Source organism: Syngnathus typhle, linkage group LG10 (genome assembly GCF_033458585.1).
Source record: "Syngnathus typhle isolate RoL2023-S1 ecotype Sweden linkage group LG10, RoL_Styp_1.0, whole genome shotgun sequence".
Lineage (NCBI taxonomy): Eukaryota > Metazoa > Chordata > Actinopteri > Syngnathiformes > Syngnathidae > Syngnathus > Syngnathus typhle.
In genome coordinates this window covers 5,452,539-5,473,673 of record NC_083747.1, presented here as the reverse complement: position 1 = coordinate 5,473,673, position 21,135 = coordinate 5,452,539, and the positions used below count along the sequence as shown (strand labels likewise).

General features: G+C 40.3%; 1 protein-coding gene and 2 long non-coding RNA genes across 3 annotated transcripts; all 3 read right to left on the bottom strand.

Annotated features, from left to right (window-relative positions):
- Window positions 1-955: 955 nt before the first annotated feature.
- On the bottom strand, window positions 956-3,242 carry LOC133161182 (uncharacterized). Its single transcript, XR_009716022.1, has 2 exons — window positions 1,794-3,242; window positions 956-1,627 (listed from the first exon to the last, which is right to left on the bottom strand). It is a non-coding gene; the product is annotated as an uncharacterized LOC133161182 (long non-coding RNA).
- A 6,264-nt stretch (window positions 3,243-9,506) lies between these two features.
- On the bottom strand, window positions 9,507-14,660 carry LOC133161325 (uncharacterized). The gene is made up of 3 exons (XR_009716064.1): window positions 14,343-14,660; window positions 10,389-12,008; window positions 9,507-9,625 (listed from the first exon to the last, which is right to left on the bottom strand). It is a non-coding gene; the product is annotated as an uncharacterized LOC133161325 (long non-coding RNA).
- Window positions 14,661-15,611: 951 nt separating this feature from the next.
- On the bottom strand, window positions 15,612-17,576 carry twist1b (twist family bHLH transcription factor 1b). Its single transcript, XM_061289812.1, has 2 exons — window positions 16,865-17,576; window positions 15,612-16,157 (listed from the first exon to the last, which is right to left on the bottom strand). The coding sequence occupies exon 1, from the start codon at window positions 17,407-17,409 to the stop codon at window positions 16,891-16,893; it is 519 nt and encodes a 172-aa protein (XP_061145796.1). The 5' UTR covers window positions 17,410-17,576; the 3' UTR covers window positions 15,612-16,157; window positions 16,865-16,890.
- Window positions 17,577-21,135: the final 3,559 nt, after the last annotated feature.

Sequence of the window (21,135 nt, the reverse complement as noted above, 5' to 3'; positions counted from 1 at the left end):
GAAAATTTATTTGCAGTTGTTGTTTGGAAATTTGATGAACATTTACGAGTCATTGTTATCATTTAGAAATATAATATTGTTATAAATTCTAGAACATTCCCATGGCTAGACTTATTTCATCTTTTAGCACTGGACTTGAAAGGCAGTGTACATTTATTGTACTTACATTACATTTAAATCTCCGTATGTAGACTTACTTCAGCCTTTGTTTTACCACAGTGGCAATCACATTGGCATCCAGATTGTTGTAAGTCTTTTTTTTTTGCATTGCAGAAGCCAATACAGTAAATGCTTAAGTGTGCCCTTGAGAAATACTGTATAACCCACACAACCTATATTTAGGAATAAACTATACAATTTCCTGTTTTAGGAAAAACAGCAGGGTGACAGCTTGGAGCTGCATAAAAGTTTCAACCGAGCAACTGCAGAGTTGAGGCACGATGTTGGCCTTCATCACGACAACAGTAATGTAAGAATGTGTCACCCCACCAGACGGGCATGCATGCCCACGCTGGTGTGACTAAGTGTTTCCTTGCTTAATCTGACAAATCATCCACAGTCAATATAGTTGTTGTTGTGAATTTAGGTCAATGACAGATCAATTCTTGTCGCGGTTGGGCTGGTACTGCATGCCACTTTGTATGGTCGGGTGTTAATGTCCCATGACCGAGGCTGCTTTGTGCCAGTAGTGGAAGCGGAAAATTGCCACACAAATGTAGCCAGCCTGCTTTAATTTGTGTGATTTCCTCTCATTGCTTGTTGTTGTAAAAGTGCTTGGGTGTGTTTACATTTACGTGTGCAATTAAGAATAGTCACTACTGGGCTCCCCCTACAGTTATAAAGTGGAATTGTTTTTCAATAATCTAATGTCGCTCTATTTTGTTTTAAAACAGACTGCATCGTCCAAATTGATGACGAACATTAAATTGAATTTTCGATACAAGCCAGTGAGACGTCATCATAATTTTTATTTTATTTTTTAAATCACAAGTTTTATGTGAAGGCCTATTTTGGACAATGTGTTTGTCGTTCTAGAGTACAACAGGTTCATGAAATCAACCAGACTTTAAGTGACTATTGCCGGCCGCTTCTTTCTTTAAAGTTCGTTGTGTTGAACTTTCTGTTCTTTAACACGCTGTAGTGTGGGTCAACGAAATCCAGAACGTCCGCTGAGTGACGGCTGCTCCGGTCCTCTGGTGCCGCATTTGGGCCGACTTAAAAGAGCGCCTGGAGACTGGAGCAGGTCTGCTTTCTATAAAGATGTGGTATCCTGAAAGGCGGCTCCACTTCATAATCATAAATCGTCCGCTTGGAAGTCAGAGGGGTTCATCCATCCCAGTATACCAAAGACAGTTTTGATATCGAGACAGTTTAGTGTCAGGAAAAAATATATATACAAAAAGTGAGGTCATCGCTTATTCGCTCTTCAAAAAACATTGTGTTCCTATTACGGACAATTCAAGTATTACTCATAGGTTTTTAAAAAAAGTCTGCGTGAGGATAACTGCTGGAACGCCTTCATCTTTCTACTGCAGGCTTTGGACAACTTTCGGGTCCACAGTCTCTCCCTGGCGGGTGCTCCGGTCGACTCCAGCCCGTGCGTGTAATGGCGTTTGTGATGAGAATTCTAAACAGGGAACAGCAGTGAGGCATGACAGGAATGTGTTGCTATTGGAGGTAATACCATGAAAGAAAAAAAAAATGAGAGAAAAAACAGAACAGAGTTGTGTCCTGAAGGAGGAAGACTAATGTTATTATACATAGGCTGTCACTCGGTTGGACCTATACCTCACCAATTCGTTCCCCGCTGGTCTGCCCCCAGAAAACCTCCTAGTCCTGTTTGCTCAGGTGGACACCGTAGTGACATAACCCATGTGGGCTGGAGCTTGCGGCTCAACTCACCTCATAGGAAACTGCAAAAAACAGGGAGACACTTATAAATTACTACGATGGAGTAAAACAAGTGTCTCTTGTATTTATTTCTCATCATGAAAACTTTCTTTTTGAGAGGAGACATATTTGAAAATTGCAGCTTCTCTTAAAATGTCAACTTTTGATTGACTCAAATCTCTAAATGTATGATTTCAAAATGGATTCTTTGCATTTAGGAGCTTGAAGGTCAAACAGGGGCAGGGAGAAAAATGAAGGCCAAAATGTAAACGTACATAAGTGAGTGGAATGAGTAGCATAAACAGAAGACCAAACAAGTGGAAGGAAGAGGTTTTGGTGGAAGAGCCAGACGAGGAAAAGTCAGACCACCCATTCGGAAAACGAGAGGCGGTAGTTTGTGCAAGGCGTCTTAGTTTATGAGCATTGAAGGATTCTTCAGACGGGGGCTGTTTGGAGTTTATTCTATCATGCCACACAGTCTCAAGCCCTCTGTCAGCAGGCTCATTCTGAGAAGACTAATTACAGCGTAAACACAACATTAAAGTCCAAAAGCCACTTCACTATTTACCTTTTCCTCCAAACAATCCTGACATCCATCTCTAGATTCATTCTGTCGGGAGGAACATATTCACCGTAGTGTTTGTGTTTGCAAGCTGGTATACACTTAATGCAGGATTTGATGGATGCCCTGAATTCAGTTTGAAAGGCTCCAATTCTCCCAGCTATAGATATGTAGGTCAATGTCACTCAATTTAAATCTGAGCTTAACCAGATTTGTCAGAAGAATATAGAAGGACTGAGGAACCATAACATTCACCTGGTACCGCTCATTACATACCTGATGACTCTGACAATGGAGTAGTTGGGGAAAAAAAAATATCTGCCACTCTTTGTCAAATAATATAAAGTTAACATAGGAAGCTGTGCTTCATTATCGCACGTATGGCTCATGAGGAGTGGTCACTCAGTGTCAGTCACCTGCATGGAAGCCTTAATGACTTCCACATGGAGCCCGAGGGCCCGGAAGAGAATGCTTTTAAGGCAGCCTTAGAGTTATGGCCTCCACATCTTTTAGCCTGTAAAATAAACAAAGCAACTGCTACTGGCTGCAAGTGTATGTGTGCGTCATGTTAGAAACTCTTTAGGTTACATTTGGTTATGAAGCAATGAAACAAACTTGGCTGTCACCTTGACTGAGGACCACGTCAGTTTTTGTTAGAATGCCACGTGCGAGTAAAAAAAAGACTTAGAGTTGCATTTCTACATGTAACTGATACATTTTAATATGAACATGTAAGTAAAAAATATTTAGCCTATGAAAGGAATGGAAAAGTCCAATACAATCCATTCCAGATTCCTGGGAATCGTTTAAATCAAATCAGCTTGAGGCATTAAAATAATAATAATAATATTCAATCAATTTATATAGTGCTTTTCAAGGACCCAAAGACATTTTTGAAATGAGTGAATGAATAAATAAAATTAATAATGAAATAAATAAAAATGAATGAATATGCCATTAATACATTTATGAAATGAGTGAATGAATAAATAAAATTAATAATGAAATAAATAAAAATGAATGAATATGCCATTAATCCATTTATGAAATGAGTGAATGAATAAATAAAATGAATAATGAAATTAATGAATATGCCATTAATCCATTACAGCGCCTCAATAATGGCCAACAAAAAAAAGTTTTAATGTTGAGTGAGCTGGTCGGATCATTTACCCATCATTACCTGCCACACAAATTTGAAAATATACTATGTTAGCTTTGCTAACATGTTAGTCACTTGGACTTTAGTCTCTTGACCTTCTCAATTAAGGTCACTTGTGGGAAGCATTATTTTGAAAATACACAGTAAATTCCATGCAGACAGTGAAGATTGCAAAGTTGCCGAAAAGTTTTGGTGATTGGCTGAATCTATAGAAATTGTGCGTGCTGAGTGCTTCCTCCACTGACACCTGAGGAGTGTTGATGTTCAGGCCGGGTCGGTGTAGCCGGCAGCTGCCTGGGAGGTGTAATAGGTTGTCTTACAAAGCACAGACAGGAAATGAACCTTGCTATCTTGCATGAACCAGCTACATCTGGACTCAATTATTCATCATGGTTGTTTTTGGCTGGTGATAAATGATTTAGTGACACCGTCGACACTATTCCACCAAGCCCGATATAACATCCAGGCTAGAAGACAAGAACAACCAAAGACAGTCTGGGATGAGAAGAGTTTTGTTCATGTGATTTCACACTAAACATTCTCCTTATCTTCACATGATGTCTAAGCTGATTACAGCTTTTCTTTTTTGTATGTTGCGCTCGTGGGCAGGGTGGAGAGCGAAAACACACAAATATCTTTCCAGTCCAAATCAAACATGGACTTCTCTGGTGCGACCACAGGAGAACGTTAAATAGCTCCTCTGAGGTTATGAACTGTTGACAGTTAATAAGTCATAAAATTTCCCCTTAAAGACAATCCGAGATTCCATCTGCAGGGCACCCAGTACAAAGAACCGGAAAATAAATATCTCCCGGTGGAAGTGGACTGGAATCTCTCAATGGCTGCTCATGGAGAGTCTCCCAAGCATGTCCCTCAAGGTTGCCTGCTTTCTGGAAGTGTGGACGAAATCCACCACCCCACTGACTCATTTTTTCTGAAAGCACTTTTTTTGGGGCGGTCGGATTTGGGAGCCTTGAGAGGCGATTCTGCAAACCCTGCAGCCAAGTGATCTTGGTGATTAAACCTCTTATTATTGTACTTGTCATCTATTTTCTTTGGCCCTGGGGTTGGTTGCCACGGTAACATCCGCACAGCAGGCGATGTGCTGACCCCCGCTGTCCTCTGCATTTCCCAGCTTGGCGTTGATGAAGGGAAGTCTAGCCCCGTGATCCCTAACCCTTGATGAGGAGGCTTCTCAATTTCAGGCTCCGGGTCCTGGGCCTCATGTCTCTCTCAGCTTATTTACCTCCAATCCCAACCCCCGATTCTCATCCGACCCGGCAGGGCATCGTCCCCGCTCTAGTCTCGGATTAAACTGTGGCACCGTGGCTTACCTGATTGCCAAAATTGTATCTTCTGCTCTAATGTCCGTAAGACGGCAAAGCCTCCTGATATTTTGAACATTTCCAGATGAGGTGATTCATCTTGATTCAGAAACCGTCAGCAATTGAAACAAAACAATCCAAATTTTCTTCATTGATATTACAACTCAAAGTTTGCATCCCCCGATTTTAAAATCGTGCACCTTCACTGAATGTTTTTGCATTGTAAAATGTAACGGCGGTGTTGACAGGTACCAGTGGCGCGCACTGTGCACTGATGAAGACCAGCTTCGAGAAACCCGACTCAACTGCAGGCACGTTCATGCAGCGTCGACTGCGAGCAAAACTAACAACGATGGCCCGAATTTTCTTCATATGTTCAAAATCCCAGAATAGCCACAGCAGCCATGTTGTGTTTTTAGTGTCCTGTGGGGTTGAAAGAAGAAAATCTTTTCACAAAAGCATGAAAATATTTGATCACTAGCAGCAGGGACGCAAGTGTTTAAAGGACCCCATCCACAGGCCTCTGTCTGGCTGCGGGCCTTCTCAAACTGCAAAGAGCCCGCCGGTCCGCCTGCCAACCTTTGGGGCAGCCGTGAGATGAAACAGATAAGATAATTGTCTCTAATGAAATCCAGAACCCTGGGTCTGTCTGGACCAGAACTCTAGCACGGGCTTTTTTCTCTCCCTTGTCTTTTTTTTTTTTTTTTAGAAGGGGGTCCTCCATATTGATCTGAATTTAAAGAGCGAGCGTGGAAGTCTGCCGCTAATTCAAACCAGAACTGTTGTACTGGCCCGGCAGGAGCTTTGATAGCGTTTGAAGTTCTCTGAGCGATCGTGGCACCATCAGCTTGCCGGACCCTGTCGCCATGACAACCCTAATTATCGTCCTTTACGGCCGCGTTTTTACACAGGAAGGGAGCCATTATGTTCTTTGGGGATTTGCATCTCTCTAGGCCAAGTGTCAAAGGTCAAAGAAACGCACTGAAACAACATATAGTATGAATAGTACGCGGCAGATGAATGATGAATACTTTGGTACAAATTAGTTTTGTTTCTGCATCTGCTTGCTTAAGTTAACAGTCAACAACTTTTACTGGTGTTCCACGTTTTTGTGTCAAGGTTAAAGCAAAGAGACTGAGTGATGTATTGCCACTTTTCATGCTAAGCTACAGGCCAAAATGAGACTTTTGATTCCATATACCCCCCACGAAAACTCTCCGCTAACGTCAGAGCAATACTTCAAATTTTGTCCACATAAAAGCAATCCAATTACAATACATTAATCATTCTCTTAACGTGATAATATGCTTGTAACACAGAATAAACACGTTTTCTGTTTTCCCTGAAGTGCTTCCAACAGAGTTGAGACGTCGGCTGTGGAAAATGAAGCCACCACGTGTATTTCTTAGCTTTTGGATGATGTGGGCTGCTTCAAAAACAACAGAAAGTCAAATGCTTTTGCGCTGACATTCAGTCTAGTTTTTATTTTGTACTTTTTTTTTTTTTTAAATAAAGGAGTGGACTCATTTCTTTCTCTTGACCTGCCTCTGTCCATAAAAAAAAATAAACACTGACTTGATTAGTTCAATAATCAACGAGCTTTTTAAACTTTGGATATTCAACTTAGGGGAGGAATAAAACAAAATAAATCTACACCAATCATGGATGCATATTTCATGCATGAATTTGAGGTAAATTCACAACTTGTCAAATTGATTGGATGTTTGGACAAAATGAAAACAAATCTCTCGTGTTTCTCTGCCGGTGATCTCTTGTGTATCAATCATCTCGTCAAATCTGACAAACGAGACCTATCTAGTTACATTTATGAGAAAGACTCAATGCATGCTACAAGCCACAATATTAGGTACACTTGCTGATTTTTTTTTTCAATGGGATTAATCACAGATGAAAATTATTTTCTTTGCGACTGCAGAATTATCAATACATTTCTTGTTGCTATAGCAACAATTCTGTCTTTACAAATAGCAAAAATCTGATTACTGGCTTGCCGTGTTTTAAATAGTTGGAGCACATACAACATATTGCAAGGGAAAGATTTGTGTTTAGTTCACATTTAAGTTACAAATTTTCTTTCATTTGTTTTGTTTTTGTGAGTAGATTGAGTTATGTTTTGTGAAGTGCGTGCAAACACGTGTATGGAGAACATAGTTGGTGAAATTATCTAAGTCTCATTTTTTTTGTATTCAGTTGAAAGGACCAAAATAAATCGGTAATATGAAGACTTAGTTTGGGCCTATTAAGAAAACTTATTTGATTATGTATTAGTAGAGCTAGCAGATACTGAGTGCAAAGCTTCTAATGTGGCAATGTATCTAAATTGATGACTTATGATTTTCTTAACCCAAGTAATGACTTGCTTGAAGTTTAATGAGGGCTTGACCTGTCTTGCTTGATTCTTCTCACAGTAACTTGGGACTTGTTCGAGATGAAGACTTGACTTCCTCCCACCTCTGTTATATAAACTTAAAAATGGCCTCAAGGAATGTTCAAACCAGGACCAAAGATATTAGTGCTGTATGAGAATAATCAGAAAAGCAGCAGATTGTTTTTCAAAATTGGCCGAATGTAGAGTAAGTTCCCAAGAAAACAGGTGTTAGGTTCAGTGTTGTAAATTAGGAGGCAAGCAGAGAGTACCGAAGGTCATAAATGATTTGTTTAAGTTCCATACTTTTACAACCTCGCTGGTAGTTTGGTCAGTGTTTAAAGACGAAAGCTTCCCTGTTGGATGGTCAATTTGGGTGGTAGATGAGGCCAATAAACGAGGGTGTTTGAGTCCATTTGAGTTACGTTATGTTCCATTTTTCAAAACTGCTTTTTGACAACTTTAAGCCTAGCCAAGTGTTTTTGTGGCCAAACCTACCCAGAATGACTCATTGGCAATCACTTTCAATTTATCTCAACATCATTTTTTTCTAAAGACCCTGCCTGGTGCCTGTGAATTCAATCAAAGGAACAATGAAATATAATAACACCACATTCATCATCTCAGTGGGATGCCAGGTGGGCATTGTGGCCTGAGAATATTAAAAAAATATACTGAGAGCATTTCTGTGCTAATGATACTTTATAGGCTGCAGTATTCATTTTATGCTATGATCTTCATGCTACCGGGAATTGTAAATGAATGTGAACCATACGCTGCACTAACAGGTGCCTGGACACCCTTGTCTTTGCATTACATGGAAAGAATAAAACATAAATAAAATTCACAGTAGGTGCAACACAGACGCCTGCGTGAGCGTGTCCTTATTTCACATTAGTGTGGAGGCATATTGCGTGGTCCTTTTTTTTTTTTTTTTTATAAAACAATTTAACATTCTTTGGAGTCCCTTTGCCTACATATGTTGATTTGAAATCATCACAGAGTAAAAAATGTCAAAAATTCAAGCAGTTGGTGCTTTGCATGTTGTGCAATGACAATGCCAATTTACGATTGAATTATTTTGATGTCTGTATGTGAATTTATCGCAAAGCCCCTCGGAAAAACATTCTTTATAAATGATTGTGAGTGCACTGTAAATAATTTCCCTTTGTTTTGATAGTGTTTTCAAATTTAACGATTTTAAAGTCATTAAGTGGCTTATCAAGTGTGTCTGAGTGGGTTGCTGTTGCTCTTTCACGGGTCACAGAACGCTCCAAATCAAAGAAGGTGGAGGCAGAGGTTGACCAAACACTTTTTTCATGTAAAACGTTCTGCCAAACACCAGTCGTCCTCTTTGAACTTGATTTACTACGAAGGTCATCTGCTGAGAGGAGCACCCCGATGACAAGCAGATAAGCAGGGCTTTATCTTTATCAGTCACCTGTGGTGGGGTGATCAGCAAAAAGTGCAGCCTGACTCTGAAGATTTTTTTTTTTTTAGACTTTATTGGGTATTCCTACATATACATTTACATAATATTTACATTACGGCTTAATGGATTTTTTTTGTAGGGTTTTTAAAACTTTTCCAAGACCCAGCATGCAGGTTATGCAACATCATTGACATATACAATGTATTGCAACAAAAAGGAATCAAAAGGTAATTTACCAAAATGTTGCCAGCTTGATGTTGAATATACAAGTTTCAGATTGATAACTAGGTTTATGGGATTTACAATTGTACACTGGCGGAGTTAAGATTTTTTCCTTGGGGGGGGACGTGGTGGGGCCAAGGATACCTTGGTTTGTCCGCAAAACAAAAAACGTTTATTTATTTCTTAACAAAACCTCATTTTTAAAATAAATAAATAAATAAAAATGCTGGAATTTTGTAAAATACTCCCAGAAAAATCTGAAAATACCAAAGAGTCAATCATCTGGCGCAGCCTTCCAAACGTGGTAAACTAAACTCCGAAAGTGCTCCAGTTTTTGCGCCGAGCGTACCTGCGCCTGCTCACCAAAATAGGATTTACAAAGTTAAACATTTTCCTTTCTGTCATCAAAAGCATTTTTGTGTAGATTCCGTGCACATGTGAACGCCCAAAAGACAAATGTTCAATCCACAAACATGGCTGACATGCTGTATACATAACATTCAGCGTAGAAACAAATCAAATGTCTTCAATGTGTAGCGTTCCTTTTTTTTTTTTTTTTTACATGAACTAAATTCTCATATGACTTCTTCTTGACATCCAAATGGTTCCTTTATCAGAGGGATGGTGTGTCGCCATGACGCCCCAGCTGGAATGTCAGAGAGGACAGTCAAATCTTCAGATACACATTACAACCAAGCAACACCACACAACAAACACAAGCCTTGTTATTACGTCTCACCACAGTAAACAATGGAAACATGATTGATGGAGTCGGTTTTCATCGTGGAATGTTCTATTATGTTCTTATGCTTTCTGAGCCTGCACCATATATCTCTTAGTGCCCTGGGATATGTTAAATTTGACACCATATAAACTCTGTTGATTTTGATAAACACAATAGCATACTTCATTGCATGTTTACACCACACATCGTCATTTTTTTAAATATTTGTGAAATTGAGCACTGCTCTTGTTGATTTTTGCCAACTTTGAGTGATTATAGCACATTAAGCCAATATATGAGCACAGAGTTCTGGAGTTCAGGCTTTTTGCTGTTTATCAAGATGGTTAACCTGTTTATTACTCATATGAGAAAGTGCCATGCATGAATTTGTAGCTTTATAATCGTAATTCATTTCAATATGTAGCACTTAATGTATTTCACATGCTGTATTGCAGTTAAAGAATGCTTTGCCTGTAAAGTTAATAAATGGGTTACTATGGCAACAACTACTGCAACTGAAAGAGGGATTCCATCGCCATTATTTCCTATGAGGAAAATTGTCTCTAAATCCAAACAGGAGGTCGCCCAGCGTCCCGTAACTGATTGCGTTCAACCTCAGAACTGTATTTAGACTTTAATACCACTTTTTTTTTTCTCTTTCATTAAAAAACTCAAGGAAACTCACATGTAGTGTATCTCTCTCTCCAATTTATTGACATAAGCGCCGAGCGTCTGCTCAAGAAGAGGGTGTTGATGGTCAATTTGACTTGCCTCGCTTCCACAAAAGAATCCCGCCTTCCTGGAATCCACTTAACGGGATAAGAGTGTTTGAAACTGTGTCGCAGCAACAGGGGGATCTTTGTAAGTGGAGGTAATGACACGTTAATTATCAGTGTGAGCCCCGCTATTGGTGGGCCACCAGGTTAATGAAGGCACATGGGATTAATACCCGGGGAGTCAAGCGCCTTCAGGGACGGGATCAGGAATTGGCTGTGTCTGTAATCCCCTCTGGCAATGCGGCTTTCTCTCTCGACTGCAATAAAAGGACAAATTGTCTTCTGAATGCATTTGCTCTCAAGAGGATGTGCACGGCGCTTGTATGATGGATCAGGTCTCTCTAATGCACTTAAACAATCGAGAGCCAGACCCAAAACTCTTATCAAAGTTAAATCAAGGTCTCTGCTATCAGTTATAACAACAGATTTATTTATCGGAGTTGCATCACACGGGCACGTTTCATCACATGCTGGAAGCGTATATTGATGGCAAAGGAAAGTTTTGAGACGGAGGCAAGCAATTTTATTTGCGTAATGCTATGTAGTGCTACAACATTGCAAAGTACAACAATAAAAATTGTTGAATAAATTGCGCCAGGGTTCCTAATGATGTGGCCAGTGAGTGGAGATTCCAAAGTGTGAGGTATTAAGATATTGAGCTGGGTTAACTCTGCGTGTGTGTTGCTTTGTTTTCTGGACTTGTTTCTTTTTTGCAGCATTTATTTAGATCAGTGAGCGTTAGAGGCTGAAGTTATTTTGCTTTTTCTTTTGCTTTTTTAACATGCTTAATATATCCTACCGCATATTTCTATTTAATCCCACAAAATATTTTTAGTACGTTTTTTTTTAGTAGAATCCAAGGCATGTTTATTTTGATTTCCAGTAGTTAACATCTTTTTACCCACATCTAACAGTACAGAATGCTCAATAGTTTATTTAAAAAATAAAATAAAACCCTTAATTGATGGTTTATAAGTTTTACAATGATCATTTCCTATGGGAAAATACGTCTTGAAATCAGTGGCGGTCGACCTGTCCCACAACTCATTATTTCCCCCGAAGAGATTCCACTCTATATAAATATAATTCACATCTATTCGATGTGTGTATATAGATCTATAAACATATATTTTATATAAACAACATCTTGATTGAACATAAACAAGAACATTTGAAATGGTTTGATCTGGTGTTTATACTTCCGAGAGGGGCCCACTATTTATGGGCAACCGACGACCACAAATAATCATCGCCTTTGAGCCCCCAAAATCTGATTTTATCATCTGCAAAGTTTTGCACGGCCTTTGTGTACGCTCACGCCGCCTTCTGATTGCCTGTTTATTATTCCAGCTTTTCCACTGAGCCAATGGGGATGTAGCCAATTCCAGGAGGTGCCAAGCCTTTTCCCAGCCATTTCCTGTCCGTGACATCATTGTGTACTCCTCCTAAACATACTGATTTGTGTCTTGTCTGCAGCCTGGGTGGCACGCATCATACGCGTCCGAGGTCGAGCAGGTTTCCACCGGACCCTTCAGAAAGGTATCAAAGGATTCAAATCAGGTTGCGTGTCTGAGTCATGGCGTCATCCCTCACCACGAGACAGCCTTTGGCTCTGATGAAAAGCTCCGCCGCCAAATTATGAGCTAAAATATGTAATTTTCCAAGTGAAAAATGCATTACGTCCCCAAGCCTTGAAACTGATTTATAAAAGCAAACACGCTTTTTAACGTGTAGCCAAAAACATACCACGTATTCTTATTTTGCTCACTTGAATGTAGATTTCTACTAAAAGAGATTTTTTTGAAAGCAAATAACTTCTGTTAAAGTTAATGTTTTGGTTTCTTTTCTCTCCGGGATGTAATCGATCTGCAAATTTGAGCAGCAATCAGCTAACCCAGGTCAATATCGGGGTAGTAATACCACAAAGTAAAAGACTCACGACAGTAAGTTATTTGAAATGTTTCGGTGAAATAGATTTGCATTTAATCTTTAAAAAACAGCTTGTTTGTGAACTTGCACTTTTGATTTAATTTTAATGTCCATTACACTTTGTCATTATTCACAAGGGAAGTCAAGCCAACTATTTTCTTTAAATGTTCTATGCAGCCTAAAATGCAGCATTCAATATGATCATTATTTTGTCACTTGCTGTTGGCTGAAAGTGCCAAAAAGCTGAACTTGCAAATGTCACATGACCAAACTCAGAAAACAGGTGACTTGTGCTTGGTTGTTACCTGAGACTTGAGGAACTGCAATGTCATTTTCACTTGACAGCAAATGGCAAAATGGCCAGACTCTGAGATGTCTAAAAACGGTACATTTGGAAACTTAATAAATATTCTGTGTTCAGTGAGGGTGCATTTAACATATTAAAGACTTCCTCTTTTAGAAGACCTAAGTATTCTTTTGATGTTAAATGTTTGGGAACCAATCCCCCCAATCTGTCATTCGTGGCGATGGTTTTTCTACTGTACGTCTTTGTGTCAGTATGCCAACTGTCAAAATGACAAATTGCATCCTGCAAGGCTTATGCCGCATCGATTACGGGGGCTTGAGAATGCTAATTGTTATGATCTCCTTTACTACCATCGGATTTAAGTTTTTCTTTTTAAACTACCTGCTGTCTAGTTAACGACATTATAATAAGCATGAAATTGCAACCTCTATTTTTTTATTTATTGTTAAACATAATTCATGTCACTAATGGAATTTTTAAATTACTTTGTAAACACACGGCCCCTGGGCAATAAAATAGCAACCTATTCGGAGCATTTATTTATTTATTTATTTATTTAGGGGCCAAACTTTTTGACCTACATGCTCTTTATATATAATTATACATATAAAATTGAAAGTTTTGGTTCAATATTACACAAAACATTTATAAGTGTTAGCTTTACATTAGTTATGATAAAAGTATGTGCGAGTGTGCATGGCGGTTTTGTTTTATTTTTAGGTTCTCTGGAAAATTTTACTCTCAAGCCACAGACATGTTTGAAGCTGCACCTGCTCTTTTCTGAAAGAGCCAGCAAAGAACTTTGTATTTATGCACACATGGTTCCAATATTCCTTTTCTTGACGCACAGATTAACATTGACTCTATGTTTTTTTTTTAAATCCAGCATAATTTATTGAGTAAATGTTTAATTATATTTTAAATTCAGAAGAACAGGAAAGAGGACAAACTTAGCTAATTAAAATTGATAGGGCACAATTAGAAATAACCTAAGAAATCCCACGAGTCATTTATAGTGACAATACATTCAAAGGTAACGGGGGAAATTATATTCCGATACGTATATGGGACTGTTTGAAAAATATTTTCAACAAATAGAAAATGATTATTTATTTTAGATCTGGTGATACTACTAAGATGATAATGCTAATCACATACTATTTGTTCTTTATCAGTATAGCTCTTATTTGTTACTTTTAGCTCAGGTATCAACGTTACAGAACAATACTATAATTTATGGGTGCTTTTTTCCCCACAAACTGTATAAAGCTAATCTGATTTTTTTCCCCCATGTTGAATTATTGTACAGTCATAGAATCAAGTGAAATACATAGCTGTTAATTAGATACTGTCACTACTAAGCCTGGTTTTAGTTTCCCTCCTCAAACAGCTGCATGAAAATTCTCATGCGCCCCACTGAGACACTCACGCGCACGTGCACGCGCGCGCGCGCACGCGCGCACGCACACACGCACACAGCTTGGGTAGAGTTGACCTCTTTACAGAAATTCCCAAATCTCTACACGTGGCATAATTCATAAATTCGTCAGCACTTACAGTACAAAACGCAGGCATGCAATCTTTTCCAATACATTTAAATAAATCACATTTAATTCGAATACCCTACCTTTTTTTTTTTCTCCCACATGCAGATGAGCCCACGTCCACTTCCCAAAGCCCACGCGATCATTCAGATAAAAATCCATTGAATGGCTGATAAGCGTGATGTCGGGCTCGGTTCGGCTCCAGTTCGGCGTGTCATGCGGGTTCCCTCCGTCCGTGCACTGCGATGCAATGCACTGTGTGAGTCTCACTACACTCTGAACATCTGCTCATTTCACGTGACTTTTTCCTTCCCCAAAAAAAGAAAAAAAAAAGCCTAACATCTGTTCTAAATAGGTTTCATTCTGTGTGCCTCAATTGGCAACTGCTTTCTGAAAAGAGGAAACATATTTAAGATTGCTTCATCCAGGGGAAAAGGTGTTTTTAAATTGGCGTTAGTTCAATTTCAAGGCGAGTGTGGTGCGTTCAGTGCAATAGGAATATAAGATGATTATTATGATAGGTAAATGTAAAATTCACCAAGTCAATCGAGAGCCTGTGGATGTGTTTGTGGGTTTGTGGCGTCCCCCCTCCCGCCCACGCAAACAGCAAAAGTGGCCCCCTAGTCTACGCTACCTTCACGGCCTCCTTAAATTTCATAGACATCTGGGAATTCCATACATGCCTCGAAGGCCAATTACACACCTTCAAACGGTCACGGCTTTCTTTTTGGACAGTGAGAAAAACTTTCCCACGTCACCTAAACGTTTCACAAAGCGGTGACAGCACGCACCGGGACACCGGAAGTCGCTTTATATCATGTTGGTTAATTTATCCACGTAAACTGTAGTTTGGAAAAAACTAGTCAGTTTATGTACCGACGCAATTTAGATTATTAGAATATCGGAACGATAAGAAAATGCATTCGCTGCACTCCGGATGCTAGGTTTTTGTTAACGCAGCATCGGTAGTTTACATTTACAATATTTGAGCTTAGAAAACAAATGAATAAATAAAAAAAGAAATTAAATGAAAACACTTAGCATGTTGACATGTGTTCTTTAGTGTTTATTTATTTATGCAAATGTGTGGGTAGAAGCCATGACTTTAATTTACACGCAAAGGAATACTGAGCAATAAATACGTCATTTTGCATATGTATATTAAGGCAGTGTATTTTGCAGTTACTTCTTTTTGTTTTATCTAGCAATTATATATGTAATCAAAACTTTTTTTGAGGTGGCATTTTAGTCAATCTGCTTTTGTCATCGTGCCAGATCGTTTCTCACGTGCATCTTAATACCCTGACAAACAATCGTCAATTAGAAGGAGCAAAGAAAAATTAAGGCAAAAATATTCTCGTTTTCTTTATTGCAAAAAATATACAAACATTTACAAAAGTGATAATAAAAATAGGAATGTATTTATATTTCAGACACAGGATGTATTCCTAATTGTAATACCAATAAATAAATAAATGTTTTCTGAAAATATTTTTTGCACAGGTTTGATCCACAAAGACAGCCTTATATGTGGGCTACACCACCAGTAGAGAATTACACGCACACACACACACGCGCGCACACACACACACGCGCGCGCACACGCACACACACATGCAAGTTACACTGCCTTGCTTGCAGAAATAAGTCCCAATACATGTAGTAAAAGCAATTCTTCTTAACAGGCGTCAGCCGTGATATATTCAACATTCGTCGTCAACAACATGTAAATACACCGTCAACAGAGTGGGTGGTGTGAGGGGGCTGCAAAAACAAACAAACAAAAAATCCCCTACAGCACCTCCGTGGTCTTTGCTTTAAATAGTGATCCCATGTATCCAGCATTGGACTCCAGGTATGTCCCGTCAGAATGTGAGAAGTTTAGAATCAGCAGTCACCTGTGAGGGTCAACCGCACACACAATGATTTAAGTCTCAGGTTCTTGTATTGGATGTCATTGCAATCAGTTCAGAGTGTTATTTTACTTGCACGTGACACATTAGAAAAAGACTATTTGCATCATGCATTTCAACTACATACATGGGGCATTTCCTAACATGCATTTTAATTGAACATATTTGACATTTTAGTTGGAATAATTATTGACATTACAATTTAGTTGCATAACAAATATTAGAGAACCTTATAATGCATTGTATTAAAAAATATGTTTTACATTTTAGCCCAAAATGTAACTATAACTGCCATTTTGTCTTGTGCTATAGTTGGGAGAAAAACAATTTGCATCAGGTAGTTTGCCTGATTGTTTCCTGTACTATAAGTCGTCTATATAGTAGATATAATAATGCATCATGCATTTTCAAGGTGAACACAAATATTTGACAATATGCACGATGCACCACAGCAAAGAAAAAAATATGCATTCTAGCCATTTCTGGGAGAAACTTAGCAAGCAAAATAAGCAGGCATGCATTTTAGTCGGGGGAAAACTATATTTGACAATATGCATAACTTATTTTGCACGGAGAAATAGGCATGCATTGATTTTAGCGGAGGGGAGGGGGAACTATATTGGACTATACATCAGCAAAGAAAAAAACATGCGTGCAATCTAGTGGGGAAAAATAACGGCGGCCCTGCCTACCATGTTGGGCCAGAGCCGTCCCGGTGCTAGTGAGATGTGGACATGGACCAGGCGCCCTCCATCCTCCACACGGAGAAGGCGTAGCTGAGCCTCTCGTGGGCCACATAGCTGCAGCTGGACATCTTGGCGTCCAGCTCGTCGCTCTGCAACACCTGGCACAGGAAGTCGATGTACCTGGCGGCCAGTTTGAGCGTCTGTATTTTGCTCAGCTTGTCCGAGGGAAGCGTGGGGATGATTTTGCGCAGGGACGCGAACGCCTCGTTGAGCGACTGAGTCCTCTGACGCTCCCGCACGTTGGCCATGACTCGCTGGCTCTGGAGTTCCTCGAGGGACTGCGGGCTGCCGCTGCTGCTCGATTTCTTGCCCCGCTTACCCCCTGCCGCGATGGGGCTGTCCGAGTCTTCAGCGGCTTGTTTCCTGCTCGGCCTGCGCTTCCTTGCGCTTCTTTTGGGCTGGGTGTCCGCCTCCCCTTCGCTGTTGCTCAGGCTGTCCACAGGGGAGACCGGGGAGCTGCTCGACTCTTCCCCCAAATTTTCCTCGGACATCTCCACTCGCCACACGAAAATAGCGCGCCCCCTCTAAAAGAGTCCAAATATTACCTCCCTGTCATCAAGTCTTCTGGTTAGTCCACCTGGAGGTCTGTGCAGTCAGAAGACTCCAAAGTATCCATAGATAGGCCTCCGGGAGGACAAATCTTCTGACACTTGAGAAAGTTGCCCTCATCTTATAGGCTTAAAACTTTTTGGGAATGCACGCGATTGGACGAGACGGCAAGCGACGTCATTCGAGAGGTGGGCCTTCTTGTGACAAAAGAAATCCAGATAACGGTTCTCTATCGTTACATCATAGTAGGGAAAAGAAATCGTTGTTTGCTTTTGCCTTATCTGTCTATCTGTCTATCTATCTCTATCTATCTTTGCATTGTCTGTCTGTCTGTCTGTCTGTCTCTCGGTCCAATATTTTGACCCATGCAGCTGGTAACCAAAATAGTACAGTTGCACACCACTTCAACCACAGTATTATTGGATAGCATATTATTACATTAAAACCTCAATCATATCTGCATATTATCACCCTTCACTTTACATCTGTTTATGACACGTTAACATATTTCCTAAACCTTTTCATGTTTCAAGCACTTTAGACGGTACAAATGAGACACCATTACATTCGAAGAAGAAATAACATAGACAAACCAATACAACTAAAAGCGTACGCAACCAAATCAGTAACATTTTGCGTCAAGGGACAAATTGCCTCCTCGGTCAGATCGCAGCCCAATTTTTTTTTGGGACAATCTGCAATCTTCATTTTACTGCACAGACCCCAAGAATCACACATTTTCTTATGCAACCATGCATGCAACCCACATGACGTTGGCTAATAATGTTTCCATAGTCTGACCTAATCCCAAGGAGATCAAACGCGTCTCATTATGCAACACGCATGAGCCCAATCTGACACATTGCACATGCAGCCAAAATTGGCCAACTTTTTCCCTCATGCTCTAATTATATTCCCCACAAGAGGGCATGTTTTGGTTATAAGCCACAAATGTCGATTTTAAAAGGATCATTAAAAAGCATCATAAATCACAGGCTACACTATGTCTTTGTGCATATGGATATGAAACAATGCGCGCATCAGAGCCCCCCTGTTGAGTCGGCATAGCCAATGGAGAGGAGAAGGCACCTTTGTGTGCAAGGCCCTCTGGTATTTACTAGCACGGTGATACAATATCCATCTTGTTTAGTGGAGGATTACTTTGTTTAGGTTGAGAAGGCCCCGGTCCACGGGAGCAGCATCTGGTTCAGGAAACGGGGGGCACTCGGGGTGAGAGGTCACAACACCAACCAAACCATCCATTTACATCTTCGCGGAGGCCTGAGAGTGAAGTATTGTTCCAAAGGGAGCACCTCCAGGTACCAATAACACACACATGCTTGTTTAAGTGGAACTTGGGCTACATTGTAACAAAAAGATTAAATCGATCATAAATGAGCATTAAAATGAAGGTTTATCCAGGTGACGAACTAGAATCAGAAAGTGTGTTGTCAAGGTGAACACACCTGTGGGTTGTCACTGTCCATGGTACTGATTTCAGCAAGTACCTATTACCTGCAGGTCAGGAGCAGTCTTTATTCATTTTCTATGGAGCAGGTCCTCAGAGGAGGAAAAGCGTATAAACAACTAGAAAGCGACATAGAAAATCGTCTCACTACAAAATGGCTAAAGCAACGATTCATCAATAATTAAATGGCAGAATGTGATGAGACTCACCTCCCAGGCGCTTACATGATCTTCTTCTGCATGGTTTCCAGAGTATCAAACTTGTTGAATTGATTTCAATCCCTTTTTAACACTTGTGTCAAAAATATGACTTCAACATGGTGATTAAAAATGTTACGATGGCAACGGTTGCAACAAAGAACAGATTTATTCCATTTCTATTATTTCCAAGGGGAAAATTTGTTTGAATTTACGAACAAAGTGTAGGTCGACGTGCAGCCTGGAACAAATTCTTTGGAGGGTTCCAGGCTAGTGATGTTTTTATGTGGAAAGAGAAGCTTCTTGGCAACATGGCGGATTAGTGGTTCATATCGTGGAGAGATTTGTATTTGAATTTAGTCTCAGGTTTTTACATGGTCAATATGATGACTAAACCACTGATAACATAAAATAGTGTAGCAGTTCTTTTTATCCAGATCTCACGTTCTCGCTAGACCCAATGTCGCTACTCCTCTCCATAGATAGGTTTTGTCCTCATTTCCTGTAATCCTGCTAACTGCATCGTGTTATTTACTATGCCACTGGTTAAAAAAGGTCATTCAAACAACAAAGCTTGTGGCGCAGGCCTTTTTGCACGGTACATACATAAAAAAATAGAAGCTTGTATTTAGGCCAACTCTATATTTATAATCCTTGGCAGATTGCACTGCCGAGTTCAGTTCTTTGCTGCTGAAGTGACTCTGAGAAAACACAGCTGGTTCTCAACTACATGATGTCATCACGGGACAACTCCACCGGTGTTGATCTTTAATAAAGACCTAACCTTCATCCCACTGTCGGGAAAGGACACACGCAAATACAAAAAAAGTCCACGCCATGACGTGTGTCCACTCATCCACTTATCAACGAGCTCCCGCTCGGTCGTTGTGATCCTTTAAGTATTCATTACGGTCTAAAAATGAGCGTGATGGCGCGCCCTCCCAGAGGTCACATCAATGCAGCTCGGGATCTCATTCACTATACGATCTGAATCCCAGCCAGATCCACAGAGACCTGTCTGTTTTCTCTGCTGGGGCCTTGGAAGGCAACGTTTCTCTATCGGCCCACTCGTATCTGCTGCAAAAACAAACCGCAGTCCCTTTCTATGTAGCCATGACGCTCCCACAATTGCCTGTGATATCCGCGTTCACTCCATTAAAGCGAGCCGGAGTTCGATGCCAGCTCGCCGAGATGGATCAGCTGTGCGTCGTGAGGAAAGACAGGGCTCTTTAAAAAAAGGGCGAGAGAGGTCAATTAACCCCCAGGGCGCTAACGAGGTTAAGCGATGGATGACAACATTGTCGTTAGTAACAGAATGTGCCATTCAGGAGAGAAATCCAGACATGGGATTTTTTTTTTTTTTTTTTATTCTGATAGCGGCAGTCCTGTGAGAGATGATTTGGGGTGTCGAGAAGGGAGGTGAGGATAAAAACGAGCCTTTATAAGCCGTCTGGACATGGAGGAGCCAGGACTCCTGGACCTAGCAGTAAAAGAAAGTCTTTAAAGCACACAGGCTTTGATGTTGCCCATTCTAATCGGGCTTCGAGTTTCTGTTCCTGCTTGTTGCACAATTGCACTCGGTCTGAGCCAAGGCCTGCCGTCAGCAGTGGCACGCTGGCAAAAACATATGTTTGCGTGTTGATCCTATCCGTGTCTGATTAGAAGCACCGTTTGTGTGATTTTATTTTCCTTTTACCGAAAGTCAAGAGAGTCACCAAAGGACTTGTTTTGAAGATGTGGATGACATCAGAATGGCAGTGATGAGAAAACTGCAGAGGTTCATGGAAGAAAAGTGTGGCAGAGCAGGCTGGGAGAGAACATTCGATTCCGGAGGGATTTACTTGGAAGGGGAAAACTAATTAGTATATCAGTTCGTCAATTTCTCTCTGTTGTGAATCGTCTTCGACGAATTACTGGGATTAGGCTGCCTGATCTTTTTTTTGCAGTGAATAAACGTCTTGCTACTCTATGACAAAATATAGTAATAAAATATGACTTTTGTA

Coding starts and splice junctions, on each gene's coding strand:
- twist1b (XM_061289812.1), bottom strand. CDS start 17,409: ATGTCCGAGGAAAATTTGGGGGAAGAGTCGAGCAGCTCCCCGGTCTCC.